Source organism: Mastacembelus armatus, chromosome 16, assembly GCF_900324485.2.
Source record: "Mastacembelus armatus chromosome 16, fMasArm1.2, whole genome shotgun sequence".
Classification (NCBI taxonomy): Eukaryota; Metazoa; Chordata; class Actinopteri; order Synbranchiformes; family Mastacembelidae; genus Mastacembelus; species Mastacembelus armatus.
The window spans coordinates 4,324,935-4,343,936 of record NC_046648.1 but is presented as its reverse complement, the minus strand read 5'-3'; the positions used below and the strand labels follow the sequence as shown (position 1 = coordinate 4,343,936).

At 37.6% G+C, this 19,002-nt stretch overlaps 1 protein-coding gene across 6 annotated transcripts in view; it reads right to left on the bottom strand.

The window, feature by feature from the left end:
• The window catches only part of cobl (cordon-bleu WH2 repeat protein), a 47,593-nt gene that overhangs the window by 7,234 nt on the left and 21,357 nt on the right, over nucleotides 1–19,002 (bottom strand). For all 6 annotated transcript variants that reach the window (XM_026294435.1, XM_026294440.1, XM_026294438.1 and 3 more), the window contains 3 exons: nucleotides 16,776–16,958; nucleotides 7,114–7,663; nucleotides 261–582 (listed from right to left, as the gene is read on the bottom strand). In XM_026294435.1, coding sequence (XP_026150220.1) covers nucleotides 261–582; nucleotides 7,114–7,663; nucleotides 16,776–16,958 — 1,055 coding nt within the window. The remainder of the gene's footprint in view (nucleotides 1–260; nucleotides 583–7,113; nucleotides 7,664–16,775; nucleotides 16,959–19,002) is intronic.

Genomic DNA, 19,002 nt, shown 5'->3' with positions numbered 1-19,002 from the left:
AAACGGCAATGGTTCATGCTTCAGGTAAAAATCCAGCTGTGAAGCTAAACCTGATAAGTCTAATGCACATTTGGGTTGTCGGTGATTAGGTCAACACATACAGGACAACAGGACTGATTAAAATGAAGCTAGTATTAACTGGTAAATTAACAGCAAAGAGAAAAAGTTGAGGCAAAGAAAGGCTAGGAAGAAAGATAAGCAAATCCTGGGAAGCATAAGGTGAGATAGATCAAAAAGGTAGACGCTGTGGGTCATTTTACCTGTGTCTCAATACCCATGTGGCACATCCCTCATCACTGTCACTGGAATTGTCCCGCACTGGTCCCAGCAGTCTTTCTCCTCCACTTCTGCTACTCCCATCCAAAGACAAACTCCCATCTGGAGATGTGGGTTGGGTATCAGATGTAGAGCTGACCATACCTGAGTCCTCACCCTCTACCATGCCCTCAGAAGCAGCATACCCTTGGTCGGGCAGGCTGCTGCCACCACTGCTGCTACCCATGGACAGCGTCTCCTCCTCGAGTGTTTCAGTCTCTGGCTTTTGGCCACTGGCTCTTGAGCTGTGCATGGAATGGAGCCAGGCTGTTAGAGGAGAAACGAAGCATCACTATTGAGTTTTAGCATTAGCATTTAAAACTGTTAGCCACAATCAACTTCAACATCCATGAAAGGGTTTTCAATTGTTTCAGGCTGTGTTAGTGAAAGGAAAAAATGAGAATGGACGTATACTGGACTAAACATTTATATTTCTTAGACCTTTATTTTTCTCATGCCATGCATTAACTTAAAAAATGGCAAGATTCAAAGGATGCAGAGTGAGCATGAGAGGCAAGAGAAGGGGAAAAAACAGAAAGTATTTACGTTAGTTTTAACAGTCATTCTGACACCACTAACACACACACAAACCAGAAAACACAAGCCAAAAATACAAACACAAGCCCAGAGCACAACCACTTGTGGCTTGATAAAACAGCTTTAATGCTGTGTGGTTGGACTTACTGTAAATAAACCCATTTAATTAGATTTTCACAGCACTGTTCTAGTGAAAGATAGTATGCTTCATACCTTCTCATCGCTTTAGAACAGTCATGCTCTGATCAGTCCTGTGGGTTTTAGAGAACTTATTTAATCTGTCAACGATCTCACTGAAGTCCAGGCTAAGAGAATAAAAATCAATCTACCATTTGTTAGTTTTCAGAAGCCCAGCCTGCATGCACTGGGAACTCAAAAAGGGAATTCTCTATAATGAGTTTAACAGTGAGTGGCCTTGTTAGTGATACCAAGTCTATGTACTTGTGCCTACATTATGCTCCGATAGATCTTCCTAAGTGTGCAAGTCTATGTGTGTGTGAACTAGCCCTGTCAGTCTTGGGCCTGGTCCTAATAGCGTGGAGAGAACAGTCAGTTCCAGGAGAAGTGGTAATGACTCACAGAGCTGTCCTCCCAGCTCCTTCCCAGCAACAGCTTAGTCATGCCAGTAGCCACATTCAGCACACATGCACAGACAAGTGCATGTACATACACACCATCTTATGCTCTTATATGTTTGCAGATATACAGTATGCATATACTTAAAAACATCCACACATATATTTAGATCAAAACCCCAATAGGATATAAGGCCCATGCTTTAGTTAAAGCCAAATGAAAAACGTTTCCATTCCCAAACAATACTATGACATATTACTTGTGAAAATGTGGCCATGGCAGTCTATGCACAACCCAGAACCAAAATTCCTCAAATCTTGATCCAGTCTTCAACTGTTTAATTGAAAAAGGTCTCACAAACATAGTCTACAGTAAGTAGTTTTCTTTCAAATAGAACACAGATTGCCTTTACAGGAACGTGTGCACCCATTATCACAACTACAACTCTATAGGCTCTAGCTGATATTCACACATTTTTATCATGATGTAATGTGTAGAGCTTGCAAATAATAAATTACATTTAATATAAAAATTGGATTAGTTTAAAACAGAATTTTAATCAAATGTGACTGGTACACAACCGTAATCTGACCCACAAATTAATCTCACCACAATAGTTGCACTTATAGAGTACAGAACAAACTAAATAATAAAAGCAGGGCTGCATTCCCTTGACAAATCACCACTCAAAATAGAAGTTTATCTCATAAGGTGTACTGTATGTTATAGCTTAGTACTCAAACGCATTGATTATCAGTTTTCCTTTTCTTTCATTTCATATACCTGTCTTTAAAACACATGAGCTACTACCATCTAAAACCAACATGCTTAGAGAGATCACCCTTTCCATATTATTGCAAAAGCCAACATCCATTCAGGCCTCAAGTTTCTCAACTAATCCATAACACCAGACACAAAGAGAGAAACGTACCCCATCCAACTATTGATCTGCAGACATTACATCACCGAAATATTGGCTGACAGATATCGCATGACAATGTCTCATAGTATCATTTTACCATGTCACTCATCAGTCACACACCTACTGATATGCTCAGGGTTTAGCTCATCTGTCATTGTATTCAGTTTTCTGACCATATTCGCCATGACCATTTTTACCACAGCACTAACCTCATGCATAGTCAATGACAATCATCAGATCAAGTTTATATACAATACCACCAAAGGTATATTACATACATTTGGATTGCTCTAAAGGTAAAATGGGAGAGCAAGACTTGCTTTCACTTGCAGCATCTTCCAAACCATCACGAGGACAGAGGTTGCTGAAAAATGGCTTTGGTGATTTCACTGACACCAAGTAAAAGCAAGTCATAGAAATAAAATGATTAAAATAGTGACTATAACATATACAATAAAACAGAAGAAATGGCTTAATTTTTAAAAAATGACAGGAGGATGATGAACATCAGAGGGATGTCCAACAGAAATTAGAAGGCCCAACAAAAAGCAAAGGGAACTGATGAAAAAGAACTGTAGAACGTAGAGTCAAGCCAGAGACTTCAGGAGTGTTTGGAGCGCAGACGCACAGGCCCACAGCAGTACACTACAAAGGAGGGTGTGGGGTAGGGAGTAAAGAAAAGAGTAGATATGATTTGAGATGGACAGATCATGAACATTAGACTGACTGGAAAATGACAAACACAGCATATAGAGAAAAACCTAAAGGTAAAAGAGGACACCAACAGTAACTGGAAAATCAGTAATCATACACAGCCTGGTCACGCAATGCAAACATCCAGAGACAGAAGGTAGGTTACATATGGGTTCACCATCTTTCCCACTATACATATAAATACAACATAAAAGGCACTCCAGTTGATTGGTCCTGACCAAAGCCACGACCATTCTGACCCAGAAGAAATAACATGTCTTATAGGTTGACATTTATAGATATGACACACCTTGGCCCCATATAAACTCAGCTGCTAATGAAGAGGACATGTGAAGACAAACTGCATTATTCATATACAAACATATTCACAGAAACAGGTTTGGCATTTGAACAAATACAGCTCTGATTGGGAAGTAAAAATTAGGAATTCAAGAGAGCCGAAAGAAAAAACAAGAGTTAAGGGGGAGGTAGTCCATCTGGAACCTACACTGGTGAGCTGCATCCTCCACCTCCATTGTGCTACATTTCTTTGAGACTGCTTTATCCTTGGATTTTCTGGTGAAGTTGAAATTTCTGTGGACAGAACTCTTTGCTTTGTCCGATGAGCAAAAGAGGTTAAAGAGTTTATCACTCTTACTGTACTTTAAGTACGGTATGCTTCTCTGGTCTTACGCCAGCAGTTTTTGCCATAAGTACTGTTGAATTTCACAGCACAGCTAATGATGTCATGGAAGGACTAACTCTGGTAAAAATGTCTGCAGAATATCAACTACTTGGTAGCTAGCTTTCAATTTACTTGAAACCTGTAAAAATGAATGTGTGGTGTGGTGGAACTGTTTTCTAGATGCATATTCTTCCACCATGGCTCTTAAGCAAATGCTTATTAAATGGTATATAGCCTGCAGCTTTATCAGCCAGTTTACAACTGCAGAGATCTGGGTTTGCAGACAAATCCAAAAGCTTTTAAGAACTACTGTAGTTCTGTAGTCAGAATTGCTACAGGTTATATTAACCTATGATACCAAGTATCATTGTATTGATATTATGTTGGTATTTTGATTGCTTAAAGGGTAAAATCCCAGATTTAGCTTTGCAATACACTTGCAGTTCCACATTGTATTCCAATTTATTTCATTTCATTTTGGAAAAATAGATGGCAACGTGAACTGAAAGAAAGGAAATAAAGAGTAGCCAAATAGAGATGTGTAATATGTGCAGACTATGACACACAGTGATGCTAGCAGTTGTGTGGAACAGCACAAAGGACTGAGTCAGTCTAGATACAGTAATATTTAGCTGGGGAAATGAACAATTTCTACTGCAACAGCAGTGTAAAAATACAGCTATCAAAGTCCTGTAAGGCTTGTGATGCATCGGTGTGCTGTGTCTTAGTCAGCAGATGCTCTTGATGTGGTACTTTATATGTTTACTTTGTTCGTGACATTTGAATGGAACTGAAACAACGTGCAGAACTGAGGTGATGGACTACACCATTATAACTATGACAGCTTCTGGAGAACACGCAGACAGGAGAAGGGTAAACTAGTTGACTCATCTTTCCTTAATAAAACCTTTAAAAATACTATGAAGTTCGTGGTTCAACAAATTCATCTGTTTTTATCTAGTATTGTTGATGCTATGTCCATCTTTGTTTCACATACATAAGAAGACACAACCAGGGGGGACTGTGCAGAGTTGGCATATTTAAAGTACTAAATCACCAATTTACATTTTATACTGTCCTCTCTGCTTCAGCACAATAGTGTGGTATGAAAAACTTAAAGACATTCTACATGTGTAAATCACAAATCCAAAGAGATTTCTTTGTTCTGCATTTAATCAGGCTGAAGCTTTGAATTCAAATTAACTAACACAGACTTCAACAGCATATTGTATTGTTTTTCTACAGATATTTTAAGCTTCAACAGTACAAAAGAATTTGAAATACCTAATACCAGCCACTTACAATCACAACTGTATAATACCAGGAAATGTAAAAGAATATTAGATTAATTTTAATGGCATTATTTTCAGTTTAATGGCTTCCAGCTCTCTTTATTCAGGATTGGAGATCTTTATCACAAACCTTAGCAAAACAAATGACATATAGTTTATAGTTTGACACAGACAGCATTTTTGTGTTTCTGTCTTGGCGGGTGAGGGCACCACTCTATACAGTACATGCAGGGTGTAGTTGACTAGCTCCAGCATGTATACCAGTTATTCTTTCATTGGCAAATATGTACTATTCATCCATCCTTTATCTATACCCATCCATCCATTATCTATACCCGCTAAGTCCTATTTTGGGTCACAGGAATTTGCTGGAGCCTGTCCCAGCTCTCTTTGAGTGAAAGGCAGGGGTACACCCTGGACAGGTCACCAGTCCATCACAGGGCAAAGTACTATTCATATATAGCAAAATCAGGATGCAAAGAAAAATATTGTGTTGATGTGAAAAGTTGATGTTGAGGCTGTCTGTATGTCAAAAACAAAAGGAAAAAACATGTTATTGGCAAAAACTATTCTAGTACATTTTAACTCAGATACCATTTTCTAATGCACTAAAGGAGAACACATAAAGACTGAAAGAGAAAGTCAAAGCAAAAGAGAACAGAGGAGGTGTACTGCCAGGATAAGCCAGGATAATGAAAAAAGATGTATAGCAGTCGGGTTTATAAATGTATTGATGATTCTCATGTTGGTTCTATCCTGTCTAATTCACCAACCTTCTCATACTGCGTCCTTTTGCTTGCTTTCATCTGCACCCCCCCCCCCCCCACACCACTGTTTCTCTCACTACCCTGTCATCCCACTGCCAAAACCTTCCCATGGTCCTTTCTCTGAACCTTATACTGGTACTTTCACCTTTCTCATCCTTTTTCTGAGGTCTGCAACTCTCTCAACTCTGCCCATCAGATGTGACAGCCCTCTGCTGCAATCCCACTTTGTTATGGAAAAGATCTAAGTTATATAAAGATCAATATGAGGCCATGTAAAGTTCACGTAGATCCAGTTTAAATCTGTGATGGATATGTCTGTGTATCTGCCAGCTTTAAGAAGGTTTGTGTGAGTGGCTGCATTCATAAGACAGAAAGTGAGCGAGAGGAACACAGAGAAGAATAGAGACAGAGTGAAAAAAGAGGGGAAAAAAGAAAGATAAGAAGAATGAGAAGGATTGATAAGCGTGGGCAAGAAACAAGGACTGCATTGTTATGGTAAAAACCAGCTCCACAAGTTCCTGCCATACACACAAACACACACACACACTACATAAAGTCTTTCAACAGAGTATGTATGTCATACATGACAGTTTAAATTTTGGATGTTGCTGAGGTGTGACAGCTCAGCTCTCCAGGGCAGACGTTCAGTTACTTTCTAACAGGTAGAAAACCTCTACAGGCAGCTTCTGTCTTCTTTAACTGAAGAAGAACTGAAGAGAGTGTTTATCATCACTGCCAAGAGTTCAGTGATCAACATCCAAGTTCATTTTCTTTGAACAATATAAATGTTACATGCACTATGGTGTGAAAATGTGATATGCCAGTTGGTTTAAATCAGACTGTAATTTTCAAAGCCAACAAATGGAAGAATTAAAACAGAAAAGTTTGAAATATGGCTTAATTGCCTGTAGTGTTGTCACTGCTATTGTTATAAAAACCCTTAGCTGCCATTCGGTATTATACCTGTTGTTAATATATTGTTTCAGAATATGAAAGTTTGCCGATACTGGTGTATCTGCCCCATCTGCCAGTTGAGAGATGTTAGACATATACTCAATTAGACGAATAACGTAGTGTCATAGCTATGAAGAGAAAGACACTGATCAGTCATAAGGTGCTTTCAGAAAGATTCAATTAATGTGTATAAAATGTGTATTTCTATTCCTAATTATAAATTTTTAATTTTTTTTTTTTTCAAAATTGGTGGCAAGTCTTCAATTACTTCAATTATAGATTGTAATTTTCTAAATTTGTGTCAGGTGCTGTAGTTTTGTACATGCTGTGTTGTGTGTCTGTTCTGTATCTTGACATTTTATAGATATTTACCCATTGTGCTGTGTCTGTTGTTTTCAACTTCATCCACTTTCAGGTTGAGGGCAGCCATGCTGCTAGCCTTGTCTTCCACCCTCCTGCTGCTGGAGCTTTTCCTGGTGGGCTGAACCTCTACAAACTCACTCACTGTGCTGCTGGTGAGGGTGCTACAATGGGAACCAGCCTGTTCGAAGTCAGTGTCTGAATTGTCAAGACTGTGGCTGAGTTCAGAGTTGGAATCCTGGAGAGCTAGGCTGTCAGTAGCACTGCTGCTTGGGGTTGGAGAACTGGCTGTTTGGGCAACAGTTTGTACTGTTGGAGGCTGTGCTGCTGTTTTCTTGGTGACTGGCTTTATTGTTTCTGTGACTATAATGGTAGAAGAGACTGGAATTGACTGTGCCACCATGGTGCAGAAGGCTGGAGTAGGTGTCTCTGTAGAGTGGCTATCAGGGCTGGGAGCAGCGGAGGTTGAAGTGTTGTCAGAGCCTGGGGTGATGGAAGCTGGGGTAGGAGGAGGGGCTGGGGCCTTTCTTTTCCTCTGCTGGTTTTCTGAGCCAAGTCCCAACTGAACAGAAAATAAGTGAACAAAAGACAGTAGAAAATTAACTCATGAGACCACCTAGTGCATTTGAGCATGTTTATATGTGTGGCCTAAATATAAATCAGTCTATAAATTCAGTTTGCCAGGACTGAAGTAGAGTTTACTACTGAGTAATTAAATCAAGTGTAGCTCTGGCAGGCATCAGTCTTTAAATCCATCTGAGTGCCAACATTCCTTTGAAATTGTCCCACAACAAGACATAAAATGTTTGGCAGTAATACAGCTAATTTGATGCAGCAGTATTGTGATGCACATATTGGTATGTGCATTTTAATGTGTATTTTTTAAACATATTTCCAGATGACATTAACTGTTTTTCAAGTGTAATACTGTCTTACTGAATTACATATGATGGATAATTACTGATCACTTCAGGGGTTGAAATCACAGTGCAGTGACAACCCAGTTATTGGAAAAGTGATGCAATTTCTTCCATGTGAGTGCAAACACAAAACAAAAACATGTACAAACCATGTTGTCATGTTGTTTCCATATCTCTAACACTTAGTTTAGTTTATTACTTGCTGGGAACAAGCTCAAGTCAATTAAGCAAGAAGCCAATGATAGGAAAAAGTAAAATAAAGTAAGTGATGTTCCGCTTGGAACAAGTGTTTCAACAGAATTTATTTTATACTTCATTAAAAACACAAAAATAAGAAAAAACATGGAGATAGGAATCAACAAATAGCTGGAAATGTATTAGTTTAATTAGTTTCATTTAATTCCATGAAGAGATGTCTAGGTTTATCTCTTTGTTAAGTCGCTTTTCTAAGAATCGATTTAAAAGTGCTATGAGCAGGTTTTAACAGTACAGATGCTCATATTTCTGAGAAATTCCAATTACTGCTGCTGTCTTCAACTTTTCTTCACTCTGAAAATTTACAGAGAACATGCCCAGAGCTGCATGTAGTGTTGCATCATGCAACATCAGACAGGTCAACATGCTTTTCTGCAGAAAAACTGGGTTCACACATGTGAACTCAATAATATCACTGCATGACATGCTATGGAAACACAAAGGAGGTTTCAGCTGGTTGTGTTTTGCCTCCTTGGTCTTCCATTTCTCTCTCTCTCTAATTCATAGATAAATGAATAAAGACATACTGCACCAGTGAATGTTGGCCAGAGTTGAAGCTAAAATGGGTGACTGACTTGCCTATGAAAATACATGTATGTGTGCGCATAGGGTGTGTGGCCATGCATGTGTATCAATATGTTTGACTGTGTGTGTTCCCTGCAGAGTAAAACATAAGAATGCAGTCGAGCCCTGCTTAGGAGGGAGAGACAACACTTTTCTGTGTGACGTGTATATTTTCAGGTAGGCATAAAATATGTTTTTGCACATATGAGGTAGAACAGTATCTGCCAGGCTAAACTGGGCTAGATTAGGGTGTTGTCAAGTGCTGCAAAATTCAGTACACTGCTGTCATGGGCTTTTTGATGCTATTACTGGGAATACATCTTGTGCTGAAGACTGTCAGAGACTGGAGCCAAAATTCTATATTATACCACATTCAAGGTTACACTATGCATTATGCTAAGGTGACTATAATATGATTATGTATACGCAGTGTGTGTGTGTGTGTTTGTCACTGATTTAACATTTGCAGCAGCTTTTAAAACAAAGGGTACACAGAGGAGAACAGCTGTATATCATTGGGTAACACAGTCTTGTCAGCGTTTGAGAAAAGATCACTTTTTGTTTCCAACAAGTGCAAGCAAAAGCGAGGATGTGGCCACTTTCACTCACGTCTCAAGTCAATCTTGTGCCATGACATCACAAGTTAAGTCAAAAGGAACAGTCAAAGAATGGAGTGGAGTCAACACAAGTTGCATTAAATCACAAGCATTAACAATGTCAAATAAAGTCAATGCAAAGTGGTGTAACTGAGTGATGGTTCACTATAAAGTAGTTATTCCAAATTCTACTCTGGAAACACCATGTAATATTCAAAAATGGTGGGCTGACAAAAATCAATCTATATAAATACACAGAAGCTACAAATGTCTTTCTATCTGAATCTGCAAATTTAGAAGCTGAAGAATCATATATTTGATTGCATTTAGGCTAAAAAGTTTTTTATTAGCACAGATGAACAGTTTCATGGGTCATATTCAGGTGTGTGAAATACCTTTGATGATTCAGTTGAATTTTAATACTCTTTATAGTAGGACACTAAGATTAACACGCAAGAAACATAATAGACAGTTCACAATTATTTCTGATGAGGATGTAGTGATGTCATCAGCCACCATCTGAATATCTGACTTCCTTGTTTCCACACTAATGTGATTTTGTTTGTTTCCATAGTAACTCCAATAACAAGAGCAAAATAGAGAACTTGATTACAGCTATTCAAAACTTTCCAGTTCTCTGCAGTGTGTTTATCTCATAACCAGTGCTTGGACTGAGAACAGGCTAAATCACATTAAAGGAGAAGAGCTGTGCAGCAAAAAATGCTATAGTTGTAAGTTTGTTAATTTTTCAGACTAGTGTGTTTGTAGTGGAAAAACAAAACTAATAAAGTGCTTACATTTTAACATGTAACTAAAGTCTCCCATATGATTCACAACCTAATAAGTGTTAGGGTCAATGTTTGTTATAATTAAAAAAGTGTGGTTGTGCATATAAGGTAAAAAAAGTTGTTAAAAGTCTTAACCATGTATATGTGTAATAAGTGGTATTCACTGATTGCTTGGAATTTATAATCTACAAGAGATCAATAATTAACTCTCTAAAGTTAAAATATATATGGATTATGCCTCTGACAGGTTAGAATAATCCTAACACACACACACACACACACATTCCTTGTGGGGGCTTTACATTGATTTACATTTATTTCCTGGAAAGTAACCCTAACCTTAACCATAACCACTACAAGTAACACTTTCCCTAACCTCAGTGTATGCCTGACCCTATCCTCACCTTAAACCAAGGGCTCAGCCTTAAATTTGCATGGTGGGGACCTGAGAGGAAGCCAAAGTCCCAACAGTGTGTGCGTGTTTACAGTTTTCGGTCCCACAATATGAATAATACCATTTGCACACGCACACACAAACAGAAACACGCAGATCATAAATAGTTTGAGACTGAGACAAATAAAGATATAGATCAGCTTCATTTCTTTGTCCCGTCTATCATGGCTGGTTTCATGCATAACATGTTTTGAAAGCTTCAAGTGCAGACAGATCCTGTTCTACACTGGCTGCATAGCAAGGTGACGTCTTCTGATATTCCTGGCCCATACAGTAACCAACACTTTTACAGTCTTCAAGGTCAGTGTGTACGACTAAAAAGCCTATAGTGGTTAGTACAATTTAGTCACTGTAATCACAAGACCAAAGAAATATAGCTTTAAGAATGACCTCCAAAACATATAACAAAAATGTCTATCCTTTAAATCTTCTCTGTTAAAAAGACTGCATTACCCTGAATGGTCATGGAATTTCTCCAGTACTGCTTTATGTTGATTTACATGACTGTGCCACATGGTCTTTATCATTATGAGATTCACTGTAGAAAGACATAAGAAGGCTAATACTAAAAATACATCCAAGCACTAGTGTCTTTTTCACAAAACTTGTTTACATACAAACTGTGAATCAGATGTGTGCATTTTTTTTTTTCTTGATGGTTCCACCTCCCCAACACAACCGCCCCATGTTCTGATTTTGCCCGTGTCATAGATTAATATTGCTATAAGCATATGTACGACAAAGGAAGAAACAGCGTAACAGCAAAGAGCATAAAGTAACATTGTTACTTATATTAATTAATTAATTAATTATATTGCATCTTTTTATCAGTTACATCAAGGCCTTTTTGAAGATGTACATTATGAACACATTCTAGCAGAGTCAGCGCAACTGGTGTTTTTAGCTGTAGCACAAATGAACAAAAACAATAGCTCTAAAGGAAGGATGGACCATTAAAGATTAACTGAGGAAGGGCTGTTTGTTTTCTTTGGTAACAGAAACCTCCCCTTTTCTTTGATCTGAACTGATTCAGTTAAAAAATCGGTTTTTCCTTGAAAACACACGGATAAATACAGTAGAGGCATATGGCAAATGGATAAACATCCTTTTCTACATCCTTTCAAACCTCTATTTATGTGTCTTTGTTTCATTTACTTTTGCCCTCTCTCTCAATCTCACACAGAGTATAAGCCTATCTAATCATAAACACAATAGGCACTAACAGTGATGAAGCCCAACATCAGCATGGCTGATGTTATTTCTTTACTTTATGTAAAGTGCAGTGTGTATTAAATCAGTGAAGCTGTGACCATCTACCATGTGTTATAAAGAGGAGAAAACAGTGGTCAGCGAAAAGAAAATCTGATATCCACAGGGAACCAAAAATGCTAAGAAAAAAAAAAACAGAAGCAAAATAGAAAAAAGAAAACTCTTACAGACACTCTAAATTACCTAATACTGATCCAGTATCAACTTGTGTTTTGTCTGGCTGAGAGAACCAGAGCTTTGCATTAAAGCAGATTAAAGCAAGCGACCGTTGTAGACAATTACAGGACTGATGGATGGCTATGAAAAACAAGCCTCCCTCTGCTGCCAACTCTCTATTTTCACAAAGTGGTAGATCATCAGGAGGGAAAAATGTAGCCAGCTCGATCAATCAAGTACCCACACAGACACAAGCAGGCTTTCTGCATACAGAAAAACCAATGCATGGCACATAAAAGACAATGACAGTTTTTGTCAGAACGTTCAGACACCGTTGCACAGATATAACGTGCAGACAGACACACACAGCCGGCTGTCCCAGACACAAAATGTGTAATTTGGATGAAATGTATGCTTTATTGATGAGAAAGCCTACTAAGAAAATATTAAACTTATATTTCTGTCCCTCACACTACTGCAAACTACATTAAGCAATCTGATCGGCAATCACATAAACATTATTAGATCTGTCCTTTGCAATTCCTTGTCCTAACTATATTCAGTTCCAACCATGTTTCTACAATGGTTCATTTGTGTTCTTTCAACTGTGAGGGATCATCAAATCTCTCACATTACCTTTCTTTGGCTTTAGCTTTCTTAAAAAACTGCTGTGTAAAACAAGAATTGGATTTGTATTGTACTGAACTTTCGTTGCTTGGCTACTTTATAGAAGAATTTACTTTTTTCAGGTCTATATACATGAAATGCTACCAATCACCTAAATGTCTATATTTAACTAGAGATAATCTATTTAAGAACACAGATAATATTTTCTTACAGATTGAAGGACAGGCTGCTTACTGCTGCTGATCTTATTTCTTTCACCTTGTGCTTCTTGATGCTGCTTGTATGTAGTTGAACTTTCACCCTACATTGTCAGTCTTTAAAGTAACACTGGTGCTAAGTGCATGCCAACAAGATCTCATGCTGCAACGCATTTCGAAAATATGACCCCAAAGCTTATACATTATTAATGTTGCACAACTGAAATACAGCTAAACCTTATGACCTGATGTTACCTTACTTTGACTTTCCATCTCTGTGTGACCGTAAGTCACTCAGTTTCTCTCTTTTGCTCTTTACCCTCTTTCTCATTCTCTGCCTCAGTTGTTCTCTTTATCTTTCATCCTACTTGCACATACAACACACATGAGACAAAGGCACTTAGTGAAGAAGCACCTTCTGTTAGTTAGCAGTGAAGCAGAACGCTTCAGAATTTATCTGAAATCTTTTATCACAAGAGGCAATGTAGACAAGGCTCCCTTTTCCAAACAGATTGTCTATCACTGCTGTTAAAAAAAGTACTGTGTTCCAAAACATCATTTAATTCAGTGCAATTCCATGCTGCTCTCATAAAGACAGAAACTGATTGTTGATCATAAAGCTAAAGAAGCAAAACTGCAAACTTCCACAGACTCCACAGCAACTCCAGCATGTGGAAACAACTGAAGATGACTTTACACTCTTCCTGGAATAAGGTCTCATCTGTTTTAGTACCTTTGCTATTCCCATTCTCACTGCTGTATATAGCATCTTGTCCCTCAGACATCAAAAAAGGTCACTGATCTACTTTATTACTGTAAATGACTCTAGATCTGACATAGAGATGTCAAACTTCTTGCTTTCAATGTGCTCAGAACACCTTTGTCTCAGTTCATATTGTAAAGAAATCTTGTCACTACCATTGTATGAATAATAACAGTACAGTACTGTTAATGGACACTCACAAAGTCTACCTGAGAATCCAGCATTGGTCAAGTATTTACAAAGGTTTACATGACAAGTTCAACTTCCAACAAGTACATTAAACATAAATTCAGCTTCAATACAGTTTTTGAAAAAAATAAAGAAACAAGTGTCAGGAAGAGACACATAGTCTGATGTTATAGCATAAACAGAAAAAACTCCAGTTAACCTAAATTAATTATTTGTGATAGGATTAGAAGTTGCAAATAATTGCCAGCTTGTCTTGTCCAAAAATGGCCTTTAATTTCATCAATGTCCACAGTCATTTATAAAGAAATTGTGACCCTCCTAGATTTGTTAATGTTAATCTAAGTATATTCCTACAATTATTTAAAGTGATCTTTGCCTCTCTGATCTTTTGTATTTGAAACATTTCACTTCATTGCAACAACAATCTCATCCTCCTTATACTTTATATGCCCAAGTTAATGTCCATTACCGTGTCTTGAGAGTCACAATTAGCTGACCAACTATGATTGTTTAGCACTGAAGGAGCTGTGAGGAGCTTGATGAGTATACTCATGATAATAAGCTTTCCTCAGATGACCTGCTATGATGTACATAATCCTCCTTTCCATCAGATACACATTATGCATGTTCTCATACTGTATATACAGACATAAGGTGGGGTAGATTGTAACGCAAACAAGAATGCTGCAGAAGTGATAAAGTGTTTTAGTGTAATAAGTCAGCAAAATCCAACAAACATAAAAAAATGATATTAAACAAACTGCACTTTCTATGGTCAATTGTTCGTGAGTTCTGCTATTGCACTGGCCCATTTCCAGCCGATCCCTTGTGACCAAACCTGCATCTGAACCAACAAATGTAGCGTGACATCTGTTTTTACTGGAGCCTGACTGTTCTAAAGATGATATGTTCTTTTACTGACAAGCCAAGTGTGTCAGTGTAGCTTAATTTGCCTCTAGCACCTACAATGCCAAATTTTATGTAAACGTGAAAGTACAACTTAGATTTAGATTTTAATGTGATTTGACTTGACATGTGCAATTGTTTGAGAAATCCAAGTCATGCACTGCTCTTTAATGCCAATGCCCCTGAGAAACATTCATAATAAGCTGCAGTGGCACCCTTAGCTGTCATAAAACTAAATCCTTTTTAAATCACATTCGCACAAACAGCAAAAGCATGCTGCTGATCTGTCAACACCTCACATTGTATTTTTATGATATGGTTAATCACATATACGCACTTTATCAAACAATAAATCAATAATTTGCCCATTTCACCTATTCAGTTGTTTTTCAATCACCACTAAATAGAAATGCACAGGAAATGAACATATACCAGAAATTTGACTTTTATCTGCTACTATTGTGTTATTACTGTACAATCTACAGACATTTGGACTAGTTTAACCTAGACTGAACTGTTGATAAGACCAGCAGAACATGTCAACAGCCTGCCCGCAATGTCTGCTCAACAAGCAGCAGCAGAAAACAGAGAAGTGTCCTACACCCCAGCATGACCTTGCAACGTGTGGTTAAACATGAATATACATGAGTCTCTGTTCAGACAGGGTAACAGGTCAGAGAAGGCATGTGAGACAGGAGAAATCTATTATTAGTCTAGTCATCGAGTCCTCAAATGACATTCCTAAGTCCTGTTCTGTATAGCTGTCCTTGTCACTCCCAGTAGTGTCTCCGCATTACACCTCTGGCGTCTGTCGTAACTCTTAATATGACAGGTGGACAAATAAATTACCACATCCCTTTGGACAAATATAATTTGCAGTACTAAAAATAATCACGGCAGCTAAAATGAGCTTTTTAATCAAGTCACAGAAAAGAACAAACATCAAACATCCTTGATTGATTTTAATGAAATGCCAAAAAGGACATGTTCAGAATTTTAACAACAAATAACATTAGTCATACTTATTATACCTTCTCAAATGGTCCACTGGTAGCATCCTGATTTTTAATCTCATTCATCAATTATAAACTAAAAAGTAACTAGATATAATGCAATATTTTGGCTTGGCTGACTAATTAAGTGTTAGATAACTGTTCAGGAACACAGCTAGACTTGTGCTGAAATAAATTATGATTCTTGTATTTTGGTGTATCTTCATTACATTCCATATATGTGGTTTTCAATGTTTAACCACTCATGCTAATGTTTGCAGCATTTTCCGTAACTTCTGCTTCTTATCACATATTTCTCAGAAATGTTTTCCATTTCTCCATGCTCAGTTCAGTTAAGTTGATTAAGCTAAAGAGGGTAACACCATTTTCCATGCAGTCCAGAGTACAATATTTCCTTTTGATAACACGCAAGAATACCAGCTCCTCCAAATAAACAAATCCTATTATCATAGGGAGGAAGGATGTTGGTTGCTAAACAACATTTCCCAGCATGCCACCATAACATTATAATGAGACTACAGGGAGCTGTAGCTCTAATGGAGACAATATAGTATATTCTGACTTTGACATCCTGAATCTCAGGCTCAAATACCCAAAGCAAAGATTGTTTCAAACAGACTGCATATATTATATATTTTAAATAATTAGGACCTATATAAGATGGATTGTGTCTGCACTATAGTCCCAGTAATACAATTATACAATGCCATTTATGTTTGCATGCAGTATGTCTTCATCAATAGTATTTATTTTTGCATGTATGTTCATGTGCCTGAGGTGAGATTTTGTGTTTTCCCTGCAGGTATGAGTTAATACTTTAGCATTTGCTAAATACTGTATATATTAAACATATGGAGCAAGTAACTGTTTCTAATTCAGTTTTATTTATTTTTTTGTAATGATGTAAATAATTGGGATGATCTTTGAATACTGTTTTCCAGTTAGTGATATGTCTAATTTTTCCTTTATGTTCTCACCTGATAGCCTTCAAAGCTAGTGATATCCATATTGCATATCAATGCTCCAGGTGGTGCTGGGGCTCTCCTCTTTTTGGCCTCAGCCTTAGGAGACATCCTGGGTATGTTCATGACTGATTGAGATTGGCCCAAGGTCCTGGGCCGAACCTCTACACCGTGAACTCCGGACACTGTGGACAAACCCTGTGATTAACATAAAGAAGAAATAAAGGTGAAGTCAGACTGACAAATGAACAAACTGCATAAAAGCTGACAGTTGGTTTTATTAAAATTATGCACACATGCAAATACTACACATGCAATCAAATGTCAGCATTTCTGAAGGTATCCATGTTTTAGTCAAAACAATCATTTTAACATTTATTTGACCAATTTGATCAATATCTGATCAAAGAGAGCCAACACTGGTGTGCTCAGACAATGTCTAGATACAGCATAAAGACAGAATAAAAAAAAACAAGGTTCAGGTCATTAGAATTAAGGTTAGACCATCTCACAGTGAGAAGGGAAGGGAATTTTGTATGTAAAACCATCTATCTGACAGTGAGTGACAATCTAAATTCACATTGCAGAGTGTGTTCATAGCTACACAGTTGTACATTTTCACTTATCTTTTTTTAAAGATTAGTTCTCCATATTTGCTATAATCAACATAAAAATATAGCATATATAACACAAACATTACAGACATAAATGGGTAAAAAAGACATTCAACTAAAACATAAGCACATGAACTTACAGCCAAAAACTTTTCTGTCTGTTTAACACTGTTTACTTTGCAGTGCAACTGACAAGGGTAGAAGAAAGACAAGGGGTAGATGTCAGAGGTTGATATAACAAAAATAAAACAGAACAAAGTGAAGGGTTGATGTAATTTCCATCCTAAAAAAGGAGCAACTAAAATATAATATTCAAAAGTAGGAAACTCACATGAACTAACTTTTCCCTCTTAGTAAAAAATCTGTCAAACCAGTGAGAGAAAAATAGCAGCAAATGTATTGCTGTCTCTGCATTACTGTCAATGCTGGCCAATGAGTCTGGGTCACAGAAGCCTTCGACAACACCTCTCCACAATAAGATGTTTTGGAGTGTATTACAACTAAAAAATTTATAAGAAAATGTTATATAATGTACACTACCAGTCAAAGGTTTGGACACATTTTCTCATTCAATTCAATGGGAATGTGTAGTGTCTTTAAGTCACTCTAAACAGAGCTAGCACCTGTTTTTATCAAAATATCTTACTCCATATCTTGCACCATATCATTGCAAGAGTATATATTATTGTGAACATGCATCATACTATGGTACAATATACTATGGTACAATTGCCTCTGTATCTACACTTCCTGCTCTGATTGGAAGATTTAGACAGGCAAGATGTGCTTCCTAAGTGAATAAAGCAGGAAAAATTCTTTATATTGTTATGCTGAAATGTGGTACCAAATTCATGCCACTCTGTGAGTTCATGGCCAATGTGCTGCTCTAAAACATCATAAACATGGGACATGATGCCTGCCAAAAATTCCCCTCAGCACACATTTTCCTATTGTATGTCAGTGTTATTCAGCATGGCCCTTTAACATGATACTTTCTGACCATTTTAGTTGACCCCCCCCCCCCCCCCCCACACACACACTAGACACACCAGTAGTTAAACCCCTAATGAACAATTAGAGATAAGAGGCTATGCTTTTAGTGCTAATGTAGCAAAGGTAGGGTAATCTGATGCCTTCAGGCTAACAACACTATGTGTCTATATGTGTGTGTGTGTGTGTGTGTGTGTGCGTGTGTGTGTGTGTGTGTCTGGTTGTGTGCTCAAATGCATGTGTGCAGTCTGATAACACTCCCTGGCTGAGAAACAATCGTATCTAAGAAGGAAACCCCACCGTATTAAAACCTACTGTAAACGATGGCATTGCTGAGAAATAGATGAATAAATATATCTTAGCTGCCGCTGCCTTAGATAAATTTCAGTTTCAAAACTTCACATCAAAGCAACTGCCAAATACTCTGCCTGTTAGTTTGAATGTTTAATTCATGCTCTGCTGCCATGTCTGTTATCCTTTTCACTTTCACCTTCCTTCCCTGATACTATATCTTTCAAACCCTAAAGAAATAGTTAGGGAAGATATGTATTCACCAGCATCTGACACACATTAAAAATAACACAGAGAGGGTGAGGAAGACCACAAATATGAGTGAGACCTGGCAGAAGATGATGATA